Source organism: Bos taurus, chromosome 9, assembly GCF_002263795.3.
Source record: "Bos taurus isolate L1 Dominette 01449 registration number 42190680 breed Hereford chromosome 9, ARS-UCD2.0, whole genome shotgun sequence".
Lineage (NCBI taxonomy): Eukaryota > Metazoa > Chordata > Mammalia > Artiodactyla > Bovidae > Bos > Bos taurus.
The window spans coordinates 83,708,691-83,734,380 of record NC_037336.1 but is presented as its reverse complement, the minus strand read 5'-3'; the positions used below and the strand labels follow the sequence as shown (position 1 = coordinate 83,734,380).

The following is a 25,690-nucleotide window of genomic DNA, read 5'->3' as shown; positions in this document are numbered from 1 at the left end:
GGCGTCACCACGAGAATTTTTGCAGAGAAAGCATTGTTTTTATTCTGGATAAGGCAAGTCACAGACTTCTCCAGAGTCTCAACCTTGACTGTTCATTATACCACTTGGTCAAACTTAAAAATCCTGATGTCTGGCCTATACCCCAAACCAGATAAATTAGACTCTCTGGGAGTCGGACCCAGAGACTAGCATTTGTTAAAGCCACCAGGTGATTCCAAATTGCAGCTAACTCTGCTGATCACTGGGTTTTAAGAGTGGAATCCTGGGAGGAAACTGATACCACTGTTGATAAAGTCCAAAAGTCACATTTCCTGAGCAGTCTGTTCTAACAGCTGGAGGTATTTTCCTTTTTACCCTGAACTGCCCTGGCTTCTATCTCTTCCTGTCTGACAGCACTGACCACATCCAGCCTTTAAGATGGGTATTTGTGCCTTTATTCAATGCTCTTTGGAGCCTATAGCTTCTGAAAGCAAATAGTAGAAAGCTGTACTCACACAAAAGGTTTCTCCCTAGATAGTGTTGCCAAGAGAAGTCATCTTAACAATGCTTTCTGTGGTCAAACTGGTTGAGTTCACATCGTGCTTATCACTCTCTTAGAGAGTTTCAGTGAATATTGGATTTAAAAGCTCTAAGATGTTCCATAGTAGAGAAGCATCTTTACTTAACTCAGGGTTTCCAAAATTATTTGACCATAAAATACTCTAGATATTCTGCTTTTACACACACATGAGAGGGTAAGGTAATCCTGGTATATAAAAGAGAATTGGCTACCAATCCAAGAAAAAGTAAAACTCATAAGGTTGTTGTGAAGGATTAATCAAATGAGATAATAAATAACAAAATAGTAAGTAATAATGAATTGAATGATATCATCTATGTAGCATGTCTGTTATAGTTCTTGGTGCTGCGGGCTTCTATCTTTTTCATCTTTGTAGTCACAAGAGTACCTAGGACAGATCTTATGTTACACACCCACACATAAAACACTTGCACACACACACACACACAACCAAAAACATCCATGAGCCATGAATCTAGCTATATTTCTTCTTTCAAAACAGTAAGAAAAATTCACAATTCCTAGGTAAGTGTCAGAAGCATTAAATGCCGCCTAAGTTGACAATCTCCTCTGCAGTTTTTCTACTCCTAATGGTTTTAGAAAAAGAAGACACTATTGATGACAATCTCCCTTTGAAATTCAGCATTTGCTATTTATTAACTGATTTTATGGTCTGATTATAGACTGACTGTGGTGCCCGAACCACTCTCTTCCCTCTGACAGCCAGGCGGGTGACCATGCAGCAGACCCAGGCAGTGATGATTGCGGCTGCAGAGCAGAAGGAAGGCTCTGAACACCACCAGAACCTATCACTCCTACTCTTGTGTTGCTGAACACTTTTTCACTTTGTCTAGTTTTTGAATTGCCAGTGAGTTCTTAAACACAGAGTAGAGTGTCTGGCTTTCAGTTCTTTATAACCAGTTCTTTAATGAGTCGCATATAATATGCTTAATCATTTATATAAAAACCATAGGGAGTCTGATAGATCATAGATTCAAAGTGTCCAGGTGTGCATCAACTGGGAAATATAAAGAATAAAGCTGGTGACTTTGTTGTTGCTGCACATAGAGTTTATCTTCCAATACTATCTCTCACATTCCTACCCTCCTCGTTTGGTATCCAGTCCAAATCCCTCTCTTTCCTATTGGAGGATGTTAGTTCCAGCTGGAACTAGATGAAGAGTTATGAAGACAAGAGGAGAAAGCTCTTTGTCTCCCAAGAGTTGTTGTTTAGTATTTACTGTAGCTTTTCTGGGCTGCCTGGACCATGAAAGGTGAACAATCAGTTTGTTATACACAATGTGGCCAGGGTTATAGACAGGAGCATGATTTTTAAAAATAAATTTTTCTATTAATGCGACTCGAGTATTGTTTCTCCTTTTTTTATTTTTACTTTTTTTTTTAATTTAAATGTGTTTATTTTAATTAGAGGCTAATTACTTTGTTTCTGCTTTTTAAAATCCAGTGTCTATTCTTGCTACACTCAAGACAATGATTCTCGAAACTTGCTGCACAATAGAAATATTAGGTCATTAGACCCAAGTATGTTTTATTTTTTAAGCTCTCTGGGTACTTCTAAAGTGCATCGCATGTTTGAGAACCTAGAGGCCTTATAGTAACATTCATTATAGTTAACTGATTGATTTAAAAGCTAGGGGCTTGAAAGATTCCTGCAATGCTAATTTTCTGTTTCCAACCATGAAGGTTGGCTTCCCCTGGAAGAAACACCGTTGACAACCATTAGATTGTGAACTTCCCATCCTAATCCCTGATTCTCAGCAACAAACTACTAAACATGTGAACTACTGGGATACTCATTTAACCATAAAGGACTCAAGAAAGAAAAGAATCTCCATTCTGTCTTTGGCCAGGTGACACAACAAAGCTATTGATATTTTATTTCAAATCTTTGAAAGAAATTGTAACAACTCTCTGAGCACCAATATGGTCAAACTGGGCAGTGTTATACTCATAAATAACTTTTCTAACTTTACTTTTAATATGAAGAACAACGGTATTTGCTAAGGGATTAAGTTCACCCATATTTTATGTTTAATTCCTGGTGTCTTGAAGGATCCTATGATTTCCAAAATGTGAAAAGATTTTCCTCTCCTTTCTTTCACTTTGGCAGTGGAGGTAAAGTTTTTAAAAAATACTTGGTAGTGATTTAAGGCTGTTTCTAGACAGCAGCTTAAAGAGAATCAGCTTGAAAATAATGGATTTTTAAAAAAAATTATAAGTATACAGAGATGATGTTTCTTATTAAGCTTTTAATAAACATTTTTGCAATTAAATTTAAAACCCATTCATGTTGGTTGTAAGGAAGAGGAATATAGATACTATTGATTTGAAGTGAAGTTGCTTTATACAGTATACATAATGACCTGCAATTAAGCTTTCATACACAGGCACCAGAAAAAATGAGATGTCATTCAATTTTATCTGCTTATGCCAACAGAACTGGTAAACAGGAAAGACTGCAGTCAGAGAAGACTAAATCTTTCACAAGTGCATATTTTCCCTTTCAGTTCAGTTCAGTTCAGTTCAGTTCTGTCACTCAGTCATGTCCGACTCTTCACGACCCCATGAATCACAGCACGCGGGGCCTCCCTGTCCATCACCAACTCCTGGAGTTTACTCAAACTCATGTTTCCTCTGTCGTCCCCTTCTCCTCCTGCCCGCAATCCCTCCCAGCATCAGGGTCTTTTCTAAGGAGTCAACTCTTCTCATGAGGTGGCCAAAATATTGGAGTTTCAGCTTCAGCATCAGTCCTTCCAATGAACACCCAGGACTGATCTCCTTTAGGATAGACTGGTTGGATCTCTTTGCAGTCCAAGGGACTCTCAAGAGTCTTCTCCAACACCACAGTTCAAAACCTTCAATTCTTTGGTGCTCAGCTTTCTTCACAGTCCAACTCTCACATCCCTACATGACCACTGGAAAAACCATAGCCTTGACAAGACAGATCTTTGTTGGCAAAGTAATGTCTCTGCTTTTGAATATGCTATCTAGGTTAGTCATAACTTTTCTTCCAAGGAGTAAGCATCTTTTAATTTCATGGCTGCAATCACCATCTGCAGTGATTTTTGAGCCCCCCAAAATAAAGTCTGACACTGTTTCCACTGTTTTCCCATCCATTTCCCAGGAAGTGATGGGACCAGATGCCATGATCTTTGTTTTCTGAATGTTGAGCTTTAAGCCAACCTTTTCACTCTCCTCTTTCACTTTCATCAAGGGGCTTTTTAGTTCCTCTTCACTTTCTGCCATAAGGGTGGTATCATCTGCATATCTGAGGTTATTGATATTTGTCCCAGCAATCTTGATTCCAGCTTGTGCTTCTTCCAGCCCAGCGTTTCTCATGATGTACTCTGCATATAAGTTAAATAAGCAGGGTGACAATATACAGCCTTGACGTACTCCTTTTCCTATTTCGAAACAGTCTGTTGTTCCATGTCCATTGTTTAGTTTAGCCTTTATATTCAGGCAATTTTAGAATGGTGGAGTGTGAATGTGAAAGTGGGTAGTATTTATTGAATAAAATATCTGGACTTTCAGATAAGCTCTGTAGAGTCAAATGTGAAAGTGGATAGTATTTATTGAATAAAATCTCTGGACTTTCAGATCTAAGCTCTGTAGAGTCAAAGTTGGAGAGTCATTGCAACAAAGTAATGAGTTAAGTTCTCTGTGCTGCTTTGCAGGTTCCTACTAGCTAAGCATTTTACAGGTGGTAGTGTATATGTGTCAAACCTAATCTCCAGTTCATCTCAGCTTGGTGCTCTCTGGTGACCTAGACAAGTGAGATGGGAAGGTAGGAGGCAAGTCCAAGAGGGAGGGAATATATGATGGTTAGATAGCATCACAGACTCAATGAACATGAATTTGAGCAAACTGCGGGAGACAGCAGAGGACAGAGGAACCTGGCATACTGCAGTCCATGGGATTTGCAAAGAGCTGGACATTATTGAACAACAACAAAATAGCTAATTCACTACATTGTAAAGGAGAAACTAATACAACATCGTAAATCAACTATCAAGCTGAGTTGCTCAGTCATGTCCGACTCTTTGGAACCCCATGGACAGTAGACCCTGTTAGGCTACTGTCCGTGGGATTATCCTCATAAGAATACTGGAGTGGGTTGTCATTTCCTTCTCCAGGGGACCTTCCCAACCAAGGGATCAAACCCAGTGACTTGCATCTCTTGCAGTTCCTGCATTGGCAAGCAGGCAAAAATACTGTCGTGGGTTGCCATTTCCTTCTCCAGAAGATTTTCCCAACCCAGGGACTGAACCCAGACCTCCCGCATTGTAGGCAGATGCTTTACCGTCTGAGCCACCAGGGCAGTTACTAAGCTGGCTGGGAAGCCCCAAAACAACTATACTTCAATAAAAATAAAAGGAAACAATGAGGATTTACAGTATTTCTGTAGGTAGAAGAGGCTGAAACAATACTTTTCACTAGTATTTTATTACCTGTTAGAATGAGAACTTCTCTGAAAATCTGTGCAGCAAAGACCCCCATTAGAAAGGTGAAAGTAAATAATGCCATAAAGTGCACCCTCTTTGGATCTTGGGAAGAGAAATGTCAACCCACAGGGGTCACTGTATGCCTTGCAAATGTGGGTCAATGATCAGGGGTCCTTTATCATTTCCATCTCTCTAGGTGTCAGGTACTGTGCCTCTGAGGCTGTCTTTTGCTGGAGAGGCTGCAGCCACTCTCTCCATTAAGTAGAAATAAAACATATCTAATCAAAGAATAAAGGACATCTATTTCTCTAGGAGCAATAGATTGTATTTTGTCACATCAGATATCATCACCCTGAGTGAGCAGAAACTGCTCACTAATTAAAAGTCCTCTCTCCTAGAAAAGTATTTCATCCTATTACTAGGGTTCTACAATAATTTTGTAAATGTATGAATTTCATATCTTCTTATCTCATAATGTTTTAACTAGTTGTTTAACAAGTCATGTCCAAATCTTTGTGACCCTTTGGACTGTAACCCTCCAAGCTCCTCTGTCCATAAAGATTTCCCAGGCAAGAATGTTGGAGTGAATTGCCATTTCCTCCTCCAGGGGATCTTCCCAACCAATGGATTGAACACAGTGTCTGCTGCACCTCCTGCATTACAGGCAGATTCTTTACCACTGAGCCATCGAGGAAGCCTTGACACTAACAAGTTAGGTAGTAAGAAGTTAATTTTCATTTAGCTAAAAATTATGAGGAAAGAGGTTTAATGTTTTCAACCACTTAAAAATGCTGCCCCTTGATCACACTACTTACGGTGAATTAAGGTTCCCATTACAGAAGGATGAAGGTTATTTTAAGTCACATCTAGCTCCTTGAGGTCGCAGAACCTTCCCTGAGGCATGGGTGGCGCTCTTTGTCATCAGCCATCAGACTGGGTTTTGATAAATGGAAAAGACTGGTCATGGAAATTTGTGCTAAAAATGTCTGCCATGTGTTAGTCCTTGTGGCTACATGAAAGCAGATTATATTGTAGTGAAAACCTGAAAAAAGATAACAAATCTAAAGAATCTACACTAGCAAATATTCTGTGTGCAGTCAAGGTGGTGACAGTGTGGAAAAGGCCGGGAGACTTAGGGGTCTGCGTGGTTTAGTGATCAGTAGGTAAGCTCTGGATTCTGGTGATCCTGTGAACTTAGTCATCAACACTTATTAGCCCTGTGACTTTAGGCAAACTACTTAGTATATCTGGGCACCAGTTTTCTTACCTATAGATTGAGGATAATGGCCGTGGCAGAGATGAGGAAACCTGTTCACCATTGGCCTTAGGCATTAGGATGACTGCATTTTCCAGCTTCCCTCACAGTTAGAGATCAAGGGACAAACCTTCAGCTCATGCATTTGCTTTACTGAAATAACTTAGAGGCCAAGTTTAAGTTGCTACCAGGATGAATGGCGGGGGATGTGTGGCAAATTTTATGTGAACATGAAATAAACACTATTTTCTTGAGGCACTGAAATTTCAGTCGTCTCTCCCATCCTTCTTTCCTCTCTCTTTTCTCACTCAGCTCCCCCTGCTTCCTCCTTCCCTCCCTTCCTTCTTTTCTGAGACTGTAGCACAGTGTAGCATATCCTGATTAATACAGATCTCACCTACTTGCAGAATCAGGACAATAGAGTTATTAAGAGCAGGCTCAGTGTCAGACTGCCAGAATTCAAATCTATTTACCAGGTTTCTAAACTTAGGTAAGATACCTGAGACTTTTTAAGACTCAGTTTGTCAAAGTTAATAATACCAACCCTTACAGGGTTGTTCTAAGGATTTTAACTGTTTAACCTGGGAAACATCCAGTGCACTGCCTGTCACATATTTGATATTCATTAAATGTTAGCTGCTATTTCCTCAACAGATGTAAAGCATCTAAACCTTTCTTTCACTAAAAGTGATACATCTGGTTCGGGGAAAGATGCAATGTATTGAAAGAACCCCAGATTGGAAATCTTTAGCTACATCCAAAATTAGCTGTTTGCTTGTGGGTAAATCACTTAACTCTTTTCCGCTTCAACATTTTTAATCTCTAAAATGATGAATTTGAACTATATAAAATAATAGCAAATGTTTAAAAGATTTATAATGTAGCCCTATGTCCCTAGCATTATATCTTTGACATTGTTTAATCTATAGGTTTAATTTTAAATGATAAACACACCACAGGAGAGAAAATCTGAAAGAAGGAGGCAAATTTGGAAGCTTCTGTGATACTGGCCCAGACATAAATAAGGTGAAAACCTACACCTGATTATGGCTTTTGCCTGTGATTTACCCACAAGCAAACAGCTAATTTTGGATGTAGTTAAAGATTTCCAATCTGGGGTTTTTTCAATACATTGCATCTTTCCCTGAACCAAATGTATCATTTTTTAGTGAAAGAAACATTTAGATGCTTTACATATGTTGAGCTAAATTTATTTAAAGAAGAGGCTAATATGTTGAAGCTTTAGTGACATTTGAACAACACTGAGCATTCTTTGGCATTGCCTTTCTTTGGGATTGGAATGAAAACTGACCTTTTCCAGTCCTGTGGCCACTGCTGAGCAGAGACATTACTTTGTGAACAAAGGTCTGTCTAGTCAAGGCTATGGTTTTTCCAGTAGTCATGTATGGATGTGAGAGTTGGACTATAAAGAAAGCTGAGCACAGAAGAATTGATGCTTTTGAACTGTGGTGTTGGAGAAGACTCTTGAGAGTCCCTTGGACTGCAAGGAGATCCAACTAGTCCCTCCTAAAGGAAATCAGTCCTGGGTGTTCATTGGCAGGACTGATGTTGAAGCTGAAACTCCAATCCTTTGGCCACCTGATGCGAAGAGCTGACTCATTTGAAAAGACCCTGATGTTGGGAAAGATTGAAGACAGGAGAAGAAGGGGATGACGGAGGATGAGATGGTTAGATGGCATCACCGACTCAATGGACATGAGTTTGGGTAAACTCTGGGAGTTGGTGATGGACAGGGAGGCCTGGCATGCTGTGGTTCATGGGGTCACAAAGAATCGGACATGACTGAGCGAGAACTGGACTGAACTGCACAACAGTGACCTCAATCTTGTTGAGTGGAACTTATTAGAAATTTAATGAATTATCTTTTTATCTACTCATGAAATTTTTCATACTTTTGAGAAGAGGCATCATTCCCTCCCTCATTTTTTTATTTTAAATTCTTTTAGTAAACATTTTGGAAATAATAATTGACTATTTGAAAAAAAGAGTGACTCTTTTAAAAAATTCCCAGTATATTTAATTTAGAATGGTATATCATCTGTTAAATTGCAGAAGCATAGAATATGATAATTGTTATAATTATAAGCTTTTTACTATAATATACTTTTTACTTCAAGTATTTCCTAATACTTTTATAAATGATTATAATTAGACAATGATTTTGAGTTTGTTTGTTTGTTTTATTGGTAGCTTTCCATTGTGAGTCAATATGTGGTGATTCTGCTTGTGGAGTTGAGCAAACTTCACCAACCTCATGGAATCCTGAAGCCCTCTGGGAGATGATTCACATCAAGTTCCCAACCAGTGATTCTGCTGCTGCTGCTGCTAAGTTGCTTCAGTCATGTCGGACTCTGTGCAACCTCATAGACGGCAGCCTGCCAGGCTCCCCCATCTCTGGGATTCTCCAGGCAAGAACACTGGAGTGGGTTGCCATTTCCTTCTTCAGTGCATGAAAGTGAAAAGTGAAAATGAAGCCGCTCATTTGTGTCTGACTCTAAGTGACCCCGTGGACTGCAGCCTACCAGGCTCCTCCCCTGGGATTTTCCAGGCAAGAATACTGGAGTGGGTTGCCATTGCCTTCTCCAACCAATGATTCTAGAGCAGGCTATATAAATTTTCTGTCATTTTGCTATTCAAACTAAATGTGTTTACTTGTTTTAAGACCTCTCAAAACTAATTTCATTGTAGTATTTTCAATGCAGTATCCAGCATAGCATGGTGGTTCAGAGCATGAGATTTGGGACCCAGGACATGAACTGTCATCTCTATGGATATCCTGTCAGCTTTGAGATCTTAGGCAAGTTACTTCATCTTTTTTGAGCCTCAGTTTTCTCATTTATATAATGAGAATACATTCTAATTCAAAGAATGTTACAAAGTTAAGTGTGATGCAAAATAAACATTGTTTGGAAGGGAATAAATAAAATTATCAAATGCGCTGTGTTTAGTTGCTCAATCATGTCCAACTTTTTACAACCCCATGGACTTTAGCCCACCAGGCTTCTCTCTTCATGGGGATTCTCCAGGCAAGAATACTGGAGGGGGTTGGTGCTTCCTTCTCCAGGGGATCTTCTCAACCCTGAGATCAAACCCAGGTCTCCTGTGTTTTAGGTGGATTATTTACTGTCTGAGCCACCAGGGTAGCCCTATTATCAAATAACTGATAACACAATCTTGGAAACAAAACTAAAGAAATATTGTATATAGAAAAAAGTTTTTGGTATGAAATAATTCCTCATATTATTTGTAGGGTTCAAGAAGTTATAAACAATCTAAGTATCTAATGGCAGGGGAATGGTTAAATAAATTGCAAGGTATGCATATAATAAAGTTATGGAGTATCTTTGTTCATGTATGTAAGAAATGCTCTTAACGCATTAGCTTGCAAATACTAAGTAGGTCACTTTAATGATTTACCCTAACTGCCTGCCTCCTCTGTGGCAAATACCACGGCATTTCCAAATTCTGTTGAGTTGTTGAAGGGGGAGAGCCTTGCCTTTGATATAATTTGCACTCTGCCTGCACCTCTGCCTTCAGCTGCTGCTTTGTGATCTGCTTTGGCTGCTGCCTGCAGTTACCTTACTTGTCCCTATTGCTGATCCCTGCTTCATTTCACAGCCATCTATCCACATCTTTTCCTGGGTTGGACTGCCCACACACATACTGACCCTGCCCCGCTCTTGACCTCTAACAGCCTATGAGGCTCCCACCTCTGTTGTTGCTAACAGCTCAGTACAACCTGCTCTGATCTGTTATTGATGCCCCGTGTACCATTTCACCAAGCTGCTATAGGCTGGCCAGCTCTCTGCTCGACTGTCCCAAAATAGGCACTCTGCCCCTCAGGATCTCTATCACTTACCTTTCCTGTTGGCCTACCAGGAGATTCCCTGCCCCTTCTTGTGGCTGAGTCTACCTTTTATATGTGGGGGTTGGGTGCAAGGGCGAGATGACTTGTTAGCCATCCATTCTTGCCATTGAGCCACAGGGCTCTGTCCATTGCCAAGCGATATGTTCTGATGGGCTTCATCACTGTCCCCATCTAATCCAGCCCTATTGCTTTTTCTTGCCCAGATTCGACCCTCCTTTCTCATGATTTTGTTTTTCTCTTTCAGGTCATCTATTGCTCATCTCCATAACCTGCCCTGTCTATCAGCTATGCTGCTATATGTTGTAATTTGCCATATATTTGCACCTCAGTTGGGAACCAGGCATTAATTATTCTCTCAAAGTGTTCCTGGATTTAGACCCAGGGAGACTGGGAACTTTGCCTAACTCTGCTGCTGCTGCTACTGCTAAGTCGCTTCAGTCGTGTCCGACTCTGTGCGACCCCAGAGGCGGCAGCCTACCAGGCTCCCCCATCCCTGGGATTCTCCAGGCAAAAACACTGGAGTGGATTGCCATTTCCTTCTCTAACGCATGAAAGTGAAAAGTGAAAGTGAAGTCGCTCAGTTGTGTCCGACTCCGAGCGACCTCATGGACTGCAGCCCATCAGGCTCCTCTGCCCATGGGATTTTCCAGGCAAGAGTACTGGAGTGGGTTGCCATTGCCTTCTCCATGCCTAACTCTACAAGCAGGTGATTCCTTAGTCTGATCAGGTGGAAACCCTTGTTTAAGTCATATTGTTAAAAGAAAAAAAAAATAATAGAGAAAAAATGTAAATGAAATATGATCCTAACTGTTAGAACCGTACTTACTTTCATAAATATTCCTGGAAGGAAAAATCAAAATGTCTGTAATGTTAGTATTTGGATGCAGTGACTATAGATCATTTTTTTCTTTCTTTAATTCTCTAAGTTTCTACCAGGCAATTTATTTTTTAATGAAAAAAAAAAAAAAGACAATTTAAGAACATGTTGCAAAGAAATAATCCAGAAGCTAATAAAAAATTTGGAGAAAGGAATGGCAACCCACACCAGTATTCTTTCTGGGAAACTCCATGGACAGAGGAATCTGATGGGTTACAGTCCATGGGGTCGCAAAGAGTCCGATGTGACTTAGCGACTAAAAATACAAGTTTATTTAAAGGACAGCTGCCCTTAAACTTTGTTTTATCACTTTCCTGTGCTATAAAGGAACAATGGTCTTTTTAGAAAAAATTATTTATTTTTGACTGTGCTGGGTCTTCGTTGCTGTGTACGGGCTTTTCTCTAGTTCAGCGAGTGGGGGTCTACTCTCTCGTTGAGGTTCACAGGCTTCTTGCTATGTGGCTTCTCTTGCTGCAGAGTGCAGGCTCCAGGGCACATGAGCTCAGTAGTTGCGACTCACATGCTCTAGAGCTCAGGCTCAGTATTTGTAGTGCATGGGCTCAGTTACTCCACAGTGTGTGGAATCTTCCCGTAGGAGCTATCGAACCCTGCATTGGTAGGTGGATTCTTAACCCCTGGACCACCAGGGAAGTCCCAAAGAAATAGTATTTTTTTTGAATGGCTTTTTTCAAAGCCTTTTTTTTTTTACTTCAAGTCCTTCAATACACCTTTTAGTTTTTTTAGGAGCATTTTTTCTTACTTCAAGTCCTTCAATATACCTTTGCTTTGCCTTCCACAGATCTTGTTTTTTATTCCTATCCGTACCAGTGTCTGTATCTGTGAGCATGTATGTTTGCTATCTGTCTATCTATCTATCTCCATATCATGTCTATAGCAAGTATTGTTGGTGCCCTGCTCATTCTTGACACTCACCTTCCCCTACAGGTCAACTCTTAGATTTCCAGCTGCCAACATCTGCAGCGTCTTTGCCTGAAGCCTTTCTCTGGACACAGGAATCTGCCTCGGAGACACACTGGAAGCAATTGGAACCAACATGCACCTCCCTCCCTAGTGGTCCGCAACCGTGACAGGCATCAGTGATTCAGTGCTCCCAACTCCTTTGCCCTTTGGGGAGCAGAGACAGGGTGAATCATGTCCGCTACTGTCTCCCAGAGTTTCAGTGGGACTGAGTCCACAGAGGTAAACTGCATGGCCATGCAGCCATATCGGCTGCCTCATTTTCCCACTCTTCTGCTGGCGCTTCCAGGGATCAACACACCACTTTTATTCAAATTCTCTTCACGGGATCTGTTCCAGGGAAATCCAACCTGCTAAAATGTCCTCATTCATATCTATTTCCTGCAGTTTAAATGAAAATGGCTTAAGGGGTCTGGCTGGCTCAGGGCTAAGTGTGAGCTCAAAAGTGGCAAGACTGCCACGAAATTAACATAACACTAGGCATTAAAAAAGCAAGAGAGTTCCAGAAAAACATCTATTTCTGCTTTATTGACTATGCCAAAGCCTTTGACTGTGTGGATCATAACAAATTCTGGAAAATTCTGAAAGAGATGGGAATACCAAACCACCTGACCTGCCTCTTGAGAAACCTATATGTAGGTCAGAAAGCAACAGTTAGAACTGGACATGGAAAAAAAAAGAACTGGACATGGAACAACAGACTGGTTCCAAATAGGAAAAGGAGTGCTTCAAGGCTGTATATTGTCACCCTGCTTATTTAACTCATATGCAGAGTACATCATGAGAAATATCAATAACCTCAGACATGCAGATGACATCACCCTTATGGCAGAAAGTGAAGAGGAACTAAAAAGCCTCTTGATGAAAGTGAAAGAGGAGAGTGAAAAAGTTGGCTTAAAGCTCAATATTCAGAAAACTAAAATCATGGCATCCAGTCCCCATCACTTCATGGCAAATAGATGGGGAAACAGTGGCAGATTTTATTTTGGGGGGCTCCAAAATCACTGCAGATCGTGACTGCAGCCAAGAAATTAAAAGATGGTTACTCCTTGGAAGGAAAGTTATGACCAACCTAGATAGCATATTAAAAAGCAGAGACATTACTTTGTCAATAAAGGTCCATCTAGTCAAGGCTACGGTTTTTCCAGCATTCATATATGGATGTGAGAGTTGGACTGTAAAGAAAGCTGAGCACCGAAGAATTGATGCTTTTGAATTGTGATGTTGGAGAAGACTTTTGAAAGTCCCTTGGACTGCAAGGAGATCCAACCAGTCTGTCCTAAAGGAGATCAGTCCTGAGTGTTCATTGGAAGGACTGATGCTGAATCTGAAACTCCAATACTTTGGCCACCCCATGTGAAGAGCTGACTCATTTGAAAAGACCCTGCTACTGCTGCCACTGCTAAGTCGCTTCAGTCGTGTCTGACTCTGTGTGACCCCGTAGATGGCAGCCCACCAGGCTCCTCTGTCCCTGGGATTCTCCAGGCAAGAATACTGGAGTGGGTTGCTATTTCCTTCTCTGAAAAGACCCTGATGCTGGGAAAGATTGAAGGTGGGAGGAGAAGGGGACAACAGAGGGTGAGATGGTTGGGTGGCATCACCAACTCAACGCACACGAGTTTGAGTAAACTCCAGGAGTTGTCGTCGATGGGCAGGGAGGCCTGGCATGCTGCAGTCCATAGCGTTGCAAAGAGTCGGACACGACTGAGTGACTGAACTGAACTGAGGCAGCAACACTAGAAGAATGGTTAAAAGAGTCAAGATGAAATAGGAGAGAAGAAGGCAGGGCACAACCTTTAAGAGGATACGAAAAACTGGTTAGAACCAAATAGATCCAAGATGATGGATGATGAGTCAACTTCTACTAGACCTTGAGCCTCAGTAAATGCTCACTGTAACACATCAGCAAGTTAAAATGACACACACACAGGTGTCATGACACTCCCAAGGCTGACCATAAACCCTGAGATCGGGTGTGTGATCTCAGTTAAAAGATGGTGGTGGACTCAAGTCCTAGTCTGAGTTGCACAGTTTCAAATGTGTCTGTGCAGTATTATGCCTAGTTCTGCACGCAGAATGGATAAAAGGATATTCCAAAATTGGGATATAACCATAGCCTGATTAACAGTTTAGGAACCTGAAACAAAGCTAACAGTGAAAGAGGTAAAGCAGTTGGCTTGGAGAATAAACCATTAACTAACGGCATCATTGCTGTTTTCAAGTGGCTGAAGGGAAGCCCTGTGCCCAGTGGACTAAATGTATTCAGTCTTTTTTTCAGAAGGCAGAATTTGAACCGGACAAAAGTTGTTGTTCAGTTGCTAAGTCCTGTCTCAATCTTTGTAACCCCATGGACTGCAGCACGCAAGGCTTCCCTGTCCTATTTCCCAGAGTTTGCTCAAACTCATGTCTATTTATTAATTCAGTGATGGCATCCAACCACCTCTTCTTCTGTCATCTCTTCTCTGCCTGCCCTCAATCTTCCCCAACATCAGGGTCTTTTCCAGTGAGTCGGCTCTTGGCATCAGGTGGCCAAAGTATTGGAGCTTCAGCTTCAGTATCAGTCCTTCCAACGAGTATTCAGGACAAAAGTTAGAGAAAAGAAGCAAATTTTGACTCTGGAAAAGGAAGGTTTTTCTAACAATTAGAGCCTTTCCTTATATAATGCAAGATCTCAGTCCCTGGAAATACTTAGGCAGAGGGCAAAAGTCCCCTAAATCCATTCCATCCCTTAAACCAGGTCGCAAATATATAAGCCTCTGTGATCCTTACCAAAAGCTCATTTCTGTTATCAGCATTTTTCTCTGCAGTTCCATCAGGCTGCCATCCTGTTGCATATCTTGCTGATGCCATCTCTTAGCTTTCCTGGTTCCCCAGAGACCTTCATCCTGGATTTGCTGTTCTCTGACCAGCTTTGGGTATTAACAACGTAGTTTCGGACTTGAATTTCCAGGATCCAGGACCGTCTGCTCTCTCTCTTTGCACAACTGCTGGCCATAAGCCTTGCACCAGCCAGTCCCTCCCTGTCCAACCCTAGTCAATGGTGGCTGCTCACCTGGCCCCAGCCTGACATGGGAAGAAGAACAAGACACAAGGGAATAAGATAGATCTTCACTGAGGTAAGAGTTTAAGTGATTTCTAAATTTACTTCCATCTCTTTAATTCTATGATGATTTTCCTTTTTAGCTTTTATAATCTTCATTCATAAGCATTTCCTCCTTGTTTATTAAGCTGTAAGCACTGCTTCTCCAGAGAAAGCAATGGCAACCCACTCCAGTATTCTTGCCTGGAAAATCCCATGGATGGAGGAGCCTGGTAGGCTGCAGTCCATGGGGTCGCTAGGAGTCAGACATGACTGAGCAACTTCACTTTCAGTTTTCACTTTTATGCATTGGAGAAGGAAATGGCAACCCACTCCAGTGTTCTTGCCTGGAGAATCCCAGGGACGGGGGAGCCTGGTGCGCTGCTGTCTATGGGGTCACACAGAGTCGGACAAGACTGAAGTGACTTAGCAGCAGCAGCAGCAGCAGCAGCAGCAGCAACTGCTTCTCCAGCTACCCTGAGAAAATCGAGCCAGTTTCTAGTTTAAAGACATCACTTCTTGAATTGTTGAAGTTCAGTCTTCCTTTCTCCCAAGGCTTGGTGATACAATTAGCCTTTCACTTTGTCTAAAGGGATATACTTCTGTAAGGAAGGAATCCCCAGCTCATGCATCCCCACGGATGACTTATTTGCCCTCTAACTGGTGCCTTCTCCAGCAGTCTGTGTCTTATCTGCAGTTCTCCTGAAGAGGACGCTGTTTCCCACACCTAGCACTACCTTGCCAGACCTCTGGCTGTGCTCAGGGAACACTGAGTATTGCCACCCTCTTCTGCAGGCAAAGCAGACCTGCTGCCCAGTGGGACTGCTCTCTCTGATGCCAAAAGAAGAGCTTGTTTTTCATGATGAAAACATGTGCTATTTCAGTTGGCAGATTTAGGATCAGTAGGTAGAAATACAGAGCTCTGGACTCCATAAGGATCTTGGAACAAATTTTCAGAGAACTGGGCTGGGAAAACTATATAGTGTTATATAGTAAATACTCATTTACTTTCTCAGCAAATACTTACTGAGTGTCTGCTTTGCCTTGAAGACTCAGAAATCAGATATTAGAACACAAAAAAGAAATAACAGTCTCTTCAGGAGAAATATCAATAACCTCAGATATGCAGATGACACCACCCTTATGGCAGAAAGTGAAGGGGAACTAAAAAGCCTCTTGATGAAGGTGAAAGTGGAGAGTGAAAAAGTTGGCTTTAAGCTCAACATTCAGAAAATGAAGATCATGGCATCCGGTCCCATCACTTCATGGGAAATAGATGGGCAAACAGTGGAAACAGTGTCAGACTTTATTTTTCTGGGCTCCAAAATCACTACAGATGGTGACTGCAGCCATGAAATTAAAAGACGCTTACTCCTTGGAAGGAAAGTTATGACCAACCTAGATAGCATATTCAAAAGCAGAGACGTTACTTTGCCAACAAAGGTTTGTCTAGTCAAGGCTATGGTTTTTCCTGTGGTCATGTATGGATGTGAGAGTTGGACTGTGAAGAAGGCTGAGCACCGAAGAATTGATGCTTTTGAACTGTGGTGTTGGAGAAGACTCTTGAGAGTCCCTTGGACTGCAAGGAGATCCAACCAGTCCATTCTAAAGGAGATCAGCCCTGGGATTTCTTTGGAAGGAATGATGCTAAAGCTGAAACTCCAGTACTTTGGCCACCTCATGTGAAGAGTTGACTCATTGGAAAACACTCTGATGCTGGGAGGGATTGGGGGCAAGAAGAGAAGGGGACGACAGAGGATGAGATGGCTGGATGGCATCACTGACTCGATGGACATGAGTCTGAGTGAACTCTGGGAGTTGGTGATGGACAGGGAGGCCTGGCGTGCTGTGATTCATGGGGTTGCAAAGAGTTGGACATGACTGAGCGACTGATCTGATCTGATCTGATCAGGGAAAGAGACATGTAAGTTATAATATAATCTCAGATGTGAATAAAATATGGGAATATGAAAGGGAGAACAGTCCCAATTGACAGTGACTCCTATGTATTATCCTGGGTTCTGGAGAAGAGCACAAATTCACTGGCTTTGTATGGGGGTCAATCCCTGCTGAGTCACTTACTATCTAGGAGAATTTGGGCAAGTGCAAATTATTTTAGTTCTTTAAAATATTCCTATGGCTGTAGTACTGGGAAGATTAACTGAGAATGAATGCAAAGGAGCTGCAGGGACTTCTCTGGCCTTCCAGAGGTTGAGACTCCATGCTTCCACTGCAGGGCCTGGGGGTTCCATCACTAGTCAGCGAACTAAGATCTCGAGGGGTGGAGGTGGGAGGAGGGGGGACACTGAAACATTTCTGGCCCAGAATAGGTTTAAAAATATGTTGCTTCTCTTCTCTTTGGTGGCTACTCAGGATAGAAATTGTTGGGGTAGTCCCTCATACGTTTGTAGTATCTGAATTCCAATTTCACCATCTCCAAATATCTCCGTTGTGATGAAGCTTCTGGACTCTCCAAAGCAAAGCAAAATACTCGCTCAGTTGTGTCTGACTCTTTGTGACCCTGTGGACTGTAGCCTACCAGGCTCCTCCGTCCATGGAATCTCCAGGCAAGAATACTGGAGTGGGTTGCCATTTCCTTCTCCAGGAGATCTTCCCAACCCAGGGATCAAACCCAGGTCTCCCACATTGCAGGCAGACACTTTACCGTCTGAGCCACCAGGGAAGCTAAGCAGAGGCCTTAATGACTCATGATGATATATGGCTGCTTCTTTGGACTAAATATCTGAAATGTTATCATTTTCTCCTTTTCTTCCTCATTCTTTGCTTCTCCTTCTCTCTCCTATGGGTTTTCCTCATCAGACACCAAGCCCCCATTTCATAACTTTTCATTCTATTTTCTGGGCACAATGCAGATAACCCTGGTGTCTCAGCTCCGGATTCTGGTAGTTTCTTCAACATCAGCCTTTCTGGATCGAGGCTGCTCTTTCCCTCTAAATGCACCACGATCTCATGGATGTGGCCCTGGTATCACCAAGTTTTCCCTTCAAATGACACTTGGTAGATGCTTTACGTTGCAGGTGTCTCATTCAGAGATGTGAATAAAAGAGGCTCCATTGTTTTGAGGACCAGTGAAGTCTCTATTGAAACGCAGGGGAATAGAAGTTGGGATGAGCAGGATGTAAGAAACCAGGTGCCCCTAGAGTGTGAGCCAAGGGGAAAAAGGCTGTGGGGGGCATGAATGAAGCAATGATGGGGCTTTCGGATGCCTCTGTCTCTAAAGCTTTGCTGGCGATGCAGGAGTTTGTCAACCTCACACATTCTATCAAAAAAGCTTAGATGACAATGTCTGCCACACTACTTAAAATTTAAATTCTGGAGTTCACTTTAAACTGATACATCCTTCCTCATAATCAAATTACGCTCTGCTTTGTCACCTACCTGGTCTGTAGATTTTGTGTGGTGATCTCCAGCTTTCACCTAAAAGACGTGTTCTGAGCAAAATCAAACCATTGAAATTGTTTTTTATACCAGTCAATTTCTGTCATTGTCATGCTTACAAACTAGAGAGAGGGAACATACTCGTTTAATAAATAGAAAATATTTATTATACAGCATTATCAAGATTATTTGACAAAAGGCAGTAACGAGCCGAAGGAAAACACTTTCACCAGAAGCTAAACAACTTGTATAAGCACATACATTAAGGTGGAAAGTTTCTGCCCTTTTTGTATAGGGTATGTATGTGTACATTTCCAATTTTGAACAATTATGATTTAAGAGCTAATAATCTATTGTATTCAGGAAAACTTTTAATCATGGTAATTGTAGGCATTCAGAGTAATAATGTGACTGGTGTTGAATGTTTTCACCGAACATCTGAGACTAAAACCTCAGGACAAACTGACATAGTATTTGAATAGTAGACGTTTTTCTGATCTATTCTTACTTTAAAAGTTTCTGAATGCACAAGTTCTGATATTAAGAACAGACGTCAATGGCATTAGGATAAAAAACATGTTTCACTAATATTAGACTGTATACTTTCCCTTGCTAGTTTGCCAATTAGCAGATCATATATCAAGCACTAGAACCATCCATTTCCCTCATTCTGCCTCATGACAGTGAAAATGGAACTGAAATCACATTTCAGTCATGAGTCTTTCTATCAAAGGTATAACAAAATAATTTTTTTTAAAAGAAAAGGCAGTCTTTTCTTGATATAAAACTGACTACATTTGGCAGTAGGATATGGGAAGACATAAGAAATATGAGCCTCAAACATTGGAGTGGATGTTAAATTCTGAACAAATGATGCAGTGGGTATTTAAAGAGTCTAAGATCATTTTTGGCTGAGAAATCAGTAGCTTTAACATGAAGGAAGCACATTAAACGACTGAACATAAGGCATAAACAAAGATATTTAAGGGGATAAGATTCATTCCCAAATAATACAAGAATCAAAACAGCAAGAAAAATCTCTTTTATTGGAGGGAAAGGGAGGAGTAAAAATGAAACAGCTGGATTACACAGACATGGATATTACACACCACAAATAACAAAAAGAAATAGAAAAGCTAGGGCAGTGAAAATATATGAATGAAAGAACATGGAAATAAAAATGAAAAGAAATCAAAAAGTGAGGAATAAATAAATTGAAAAATTATGACAAGACAGTGGTTAGTGTATGCTTTAAGCACATATAGCTCAAGTAGCAGTGTAAAATTAAAAAAAAAATCATAAAGGAAACAGAAATAATGTAAATACTATTTCAATCTTATGTTTTAATAATGATGTGTGCAATTATATAAAATCTACCTTTTTCCTGTTACCCACAGTTTTTGTGAACTTTTAGTATAACAAATCTTCAAACCACTTCATTAATAACATATTTCCACATCATAAAATATCTGAAAAATAAGTTCCCTCTTAAAAGAAGAAGGACCATCTGAGCAGCATATGAAAAACATTTGACCAGAGCACTCCAACCTTCAAAGAGCTCCTGTAGATATTGATGATAATGGTATATAAAACATTACTGGAACATAAAAATATCTATACTATATCAGAGAGACAGTCTTCTAGTTGCAGTTAGATTGACATTACATTGCACAGTTTTTGTTATCACGGATATACAAGGACACAGGAACACATTCACTTGCTAGTTACAAGGACTTCGGTGACACTTGGAAAGAATTATTTGTCATTGAAACCAATAATAGCTGCTATGAGTACACCATTAAGTTCAAAGATAGATTTGTTTCTGTAGTACATAGGAGAAACAATGGCACCAAATACATACTGCATCTTAGAAAGTTCAACTGGTAAGTATTATTTGCTACAGTAAATGGAAGGTAACGATTTTGCCATGTGGTTTGTTCTCTTTAACGTAAGGGCAAAGGAGAGCCCCCTTGGCACACAGGTAAATCCGCAAATGTCTTCTGCTACTCTCAAAACAATCTCATCTGGCCTTTTTTTTTTTTTTTTTTTAAGAAATCACCAATAAGCGAGCATCAGATGCGGGAAGCTGATTTTGCTGATTTTGTTCAAAGCCCCAAGCCTCTGCACGGGCCTGTTTCTCCTTCTGCCCTCCCTTAGCACTACTGATGAAGCGCTTTTGGTTGATGATTTTGCTCCTATTCCTGTTCTCCTAAATAGAGGAAAATCACAGAGCAGCAAGGTGTCCACGCACCTTTCTCCAAGTATGACAGCAAGGCTGGCACTGGATGGGCGTGTGGTCGGTGAAGACGGACCCCTTTTGGGGCCAGTTCCCCCCGAGGGTCACGGATACCAGGGTTCTGTGGGCGCAGTAGGGAGAAGGGCTTGAGAAACGAGCTGCTGTCCATCACCGTTCTCTGGGTGGTTCCCCTCCTTCACCCACCTGCTCCACCTGGCTCCACCAAGCTCGTTGGAAACACTAGGATGACGAGCTAATGATTAACTGAGCGGTCCTCCCCGCTGTCCCCTTCCAAACGGGCCAAGTTGGTGGGCGTGTACATCTATGCGCAATGGTCCAAAGAGATTATGTGGGTTGGTTTTATTTATTTATTTATTTATTTATTTTTTGCGATAAAAGTTACATACTATATGGGATTGTGCTTTGTCGGAATTCCCTTTCTTCCCAGAGAAGTTTTGAAGAATTCAAGACTCGGAATCCTCGCCTGGATCCCTTCTGGCTTGCGGATTCCAGCACCTCTGGCGCTGGCCTTGCTAAGGCGGCAGCAGCTGTCGCATCCTTGCTCCCTCCACCTCCAGCCTTGGCTCCCCGCCCAGCTTCCCGCACGTCTCTCCGGGGGAGGTGCTCAGGCTCCCCTGACCGACCACCTCTGGCCTTTTCCCCCACGGACACCTCCTCCCTACAGGGTGGACGAGCTCTGCTTATAGTCCCTCAGGATGACCGAGGCGTAGGTCACATTGGGAGGGGTGCAGAGCACCGACTCGGACACGGGGGAGCTGGGCACCGAGCTGCCCGAGGCCACCGAGTCGCGGAAGGGGGACGGGGGCGTCAGGGCGGGCGAGGCCTCCGGGGTGGGCTTGCTGGGCGCCGGCAGGTCCCCCTCCTCCTCTTCCTCCTCCAGCTCATCCTCCTCGGTGTTCCCTTCCCGCTCGGACAGGTACTCCTGCAGCAGCTTGAACCTCTCGCTGTCGTCCTCGTCGTCGTCTTCGCCGGGCGGCGAGGCGGGCTCCTCCGCAAAGGGGCTCAGCGGCAGCGGCAGCAACGGCAGGTGCTGCGGGGGCGCCGGGGGCGGGAACAGGGACCGCCCCCCGTTCCCCGCGGCCCCGGGGACGGCGAGCACCGAGCTGAAATCCGGGATCCCGGCGCTGAAATTGTTGACCACTCCCTGCAGCTGGTCCAGGAAGGATTTCTGCGGCAGCGGCGGCTGCTGGAGGGGCGCGGGCAAGCCCTTGGGGATGGCCGGCTCGGCCAGGAAGAGGGGGGTCTCCTCGGCCGTCAGATGGGGCGGCAGAGGCGGGGTGCTGGCCGCGGTCGGCACGCGGCGGGGCGCTGCCCTGGAAGGACTGCTGGGAGGGCTAAAGCCCACCGGCTGGGCGTCCTCCTCTTCCACGTTGTAAAGGGTCTTGGTGCTGGTATCAGAAAAGGTCAGGCTCTTTCCGGAGCCTTGGTAACTTTTAGTGAGGGGTTTGATGACGGCTGTTTGGTTGCAGGCCGTCTCGTTGGCCTTCACGTGCACCGAGAGCCGGTGCCACATGTGCTGACCTTTGGGCACCTGTCTTCCACCTGGTTCAGACCACGACACAGACTTGCCATTAGAACTATGAATAGAACAGAGATGGGTTTATTTGCGGGCATCTCACGCATGCAGGATAACATACACAAAGAACATTTGCAAGCCTAGCTCAAAGCAATTTGACTCCCTCCCACTGTATATCTGCCTGTCGCACACACTCCCACCCTCTCCCTTTTACCCATCAGACTCCAAAAGCTGCAGCGATCGCAGGTTGCCTCTGAAGCTGTGGCCAGGGATTCCATCCACCCCAACACAAGGCAGGACATTTTGACCCTGAGAAAAATTGTAGCGGAGAAGAGCCAGCTTGTTGTAGAACCAGCTATTTCATTTAAGTCTGATTTCACAGCTATTACACACACACACACACACACGCTCAAAGGCGGTGAAAAATTTGTTGCTCAGTGCAAGCTTTTGAAAGATCCCAAGATTGACAAATTAAAAATCAAATCTTAGTCACACATAGACAACAGAGCATAATGACCATAACTATTGTCTCCCTTTCTTCTTGGTCCCTGGAACAAATTAAGACCCACGTATAAAACTACTTTCATCGTCCTGTGAGGTTGTAAAACACATCCTCTCAGATGCCCATTCTGATATGCAGATATTTCCTGTGGTACTAGATGCAGCATGGTCATGCACATGGCACCTGTACAAAAGGGAAAAAAAGGAAATGACAGAAAAACCCAGACCCATGCTCCACTTAAGAGTTTCCCAACTTTCGAGTTTCCTTTTATTTCAAAGCATTATTCCTGATGCATATGGTGGATCACAGTTCACTCATAGCAGGTAGCTTGGGATTTTCACACTGGCAACACTTAAGTAGGTGTGTTTGAAAGAGCTGGAACTGGCAAGCCCAGAAAAATATGAATATCCATATCCTGTTTTAGTGTACTTGCATAATTGATGCAAAAGGATAAGATTAAGATTCAGACAAAGCAGAAGTTACTGAGATCAAGACCTCTCCAGGGCCTTTTCTTCATTGATCATTGAGGAAAAAAAGGCTTAGCGCACCAGGGGTCCTACACCCTTCATGGGATCCTCATGCTATGCTATGCTATGCTATGCTATGCTATGCTAAGTCGCTTCAGTTGTGTCCGACTCTGTGCGACCCCATAGACGGCAGCCCACCAGGCTCCCCCGTCCCTGGGATTCTCCAGGCAAGAATACTGGAGTGGGTTGCCATTTCCTTCTCCAATGCATGAAAGTGAAAAGGGAAAGAAGTCGCTCAGTCATGTCCAACTCTTAGCGACCCCATGGACTGCAGCCCACTAGGCTCCTCCATCCATGGGATTTTCCAGGCAAGAGTACTGGAGTGGGGTGCCATTGCCTTCTCCGGGGATCCTCATAAAGCCAACCAAATAGAATACATCTCTGAAAAAGAAAAAAATGAGATGCACTGTGTGCATATATGCACATTCAATTCTGTCTGTTCTAATAACTCTGGTCTTACTTTTGGACTCTTAGTTTATTTTCCGTATAATTTTTAGCAGATGGTGGTACCTTACCATAAGGTACTATTAATAACAACAGTGTTAATACTTAAATCAGGAAATAATTTTTTTTCAAGATTTTGCTTTTTCTTTTATCCATGAAAACAACAGAGGAAGTGGCACAATGATGACACATTTTTTGACATTAAAAGAAAGATGGAAAATGCATATATTTTCTTAGGTGGAGATGCGAAATAGACTTTTTTATATCATAGTCTTTTGTTTGGAAAACAGGAAATGATCAATGGTTAACATAATGGTTTACTTAATCATTTTGAAAATACAAGAATGAATACTTTAAAAATTATGTGTGAGTGCCACATATATGATGACGGTAATGTTTTGACATTTCAAATTTTATAATCCTGAAAAGTCAAGTGAATCAAATAAGTACAGATTTGTGTAGAAAGTCTGATATCAATTCTAGAAAATTCTGCATATAAAAGTTCTAAAATAGATATAATTAGCTAAATTTTCTTATTGGGAAGAAGGTAGTTTCTCCATATAGCTGATAATCTATGCTATATTTTTAATTGTCAGATAAAAAAATCTCATCTCAAAAATATGATATAAAAATTAATATTTCATGCAAGTGTATGCTTAATGTATTCTCTAAGGATTCTAACTGCTTATGAATGTGAGATTACCGACTTATTAGGTTCTATACAATCTTGTTAGAATAGCTAACTCTCTCCCGAGGTGAGCAAACTAAATAATAAGCTGGTGGCGTTCCTGCCAGGAACAGCCAACCAACCAGCCAAAGCCAAGACCAGAATCCACAGTTCCTCCTCTGAATTTGAAATTCTGGGCAAGCTCACCTCCCACTTTCCTCTTTCCTAATTTCCTCCATCTCCCACTCTACTTACACTGTTTCTCTCTTTATGCATTTAATATGCCTCTTCCAGAAAGTATAAAACTGCCTAGTCGCCTCTTGCTTTGCTTAAATATGCTTTAATATACTTTCCAATGGCAATGATTTTCAGCCCTTTCAATGGCAAGGGAAACATTTTTTCCTTCTCCAAATGCTTGCCTCTCCATGCTCATTAAGAAAATCACTAAACTAAAAGGCTGCTCATGTCTTCATTTATTTGTATATGTGTATGTGTATGTGTGTGTGTTTTAAAAACCAATTCCCTCCAGAGCTAGTCTGACCTAATTCAATCAGTAGGCTTAGATAAACAAAACATTGTCCAGTTTCCATATATGCTAACAAAAAGGGCAACATTGTATTCCTGGGACTGAGTTCACCCCCTTGCTCACTGACTTGCCTTGTCTTCCTCCTTGTACAGGAGTCCTCTATCAGCCTCTGTTTAAATCCTTTGAAAGGTATTATTAATCATCTTGCAGACAGAGATGATCACAGTTCAGTTCTGTTTCATCCAATACAATATTTATTCTTGTGAGGGGAGATTTCCACCCCAGCAGTCAAAGTTAGCAGCTTTCCTTCCCCTCAGAGTCTTGCTCTAGATTTTCTGTAAAGTACTGTTTAATTAGAAAACAGTCCTAATGCCCTAGGGACTTTACCAGATTAAGAAAATTAGATTAACCTTTTTTTTTTTTCAAGGACAAAATAAATTGCTTCCTAAAAACCAGAGATATTGGAGGGAAAGCATCATTTCATAGAAACTACAGCACAGGGTATAAACTTTGGTCCTTCTGCATTAGTTATCTTTAACCTATGGTCAGCAGACAGCTTGAATGGTCCATGAATCTACATGTGCATTAAAGCATTGTTTTTAGGCTAAATCAATATTATGTCCTTGTAGATTATGTGCTGCTATTTTTAAATGCAAAATGCTGTTATTGATAAATTGTACTTCTAGATACAAGTGTAACTAAGTTCTGAGAAGCTGTTTTTGGTGTGTTTTGTGTTCAGGCTAATAAAGG

At 42.0% G+C, this 25,690-nt stretch overlaps 1 protein-coding gene across 3 annotated transcripts in view; it reads right to left on the bottom strand.

The window, feature by feature from the left end:
* Nucleotides 1–18,628: 18,628 nt before the first annotated feature.
* The window catches only part of GRM1 (glutamate metabotropic receptor 1), a 428,462-nt gene continuing 421,400 nt past the window's right edge, over nt 18,629–25,690 (bottom strand). The window contains exon 9 of one of the 3 annotated variants that reach the window (XM_005211024.5): nt 18,629–22,335. In XM_005211024.5, coding sequence (XP_005211081.1) covers nt 21,417–22,335 — 919 coding nt within the window. In that variant the 3' untranslated portion in view covers nt 18,629–21,416. The remainder of the gene's footprint in view (nt 22,336–25,690) is intronic. The other 2 variants (NM_001206004.1, XM_059889816.1) reach the window with 2 other exon arrangements.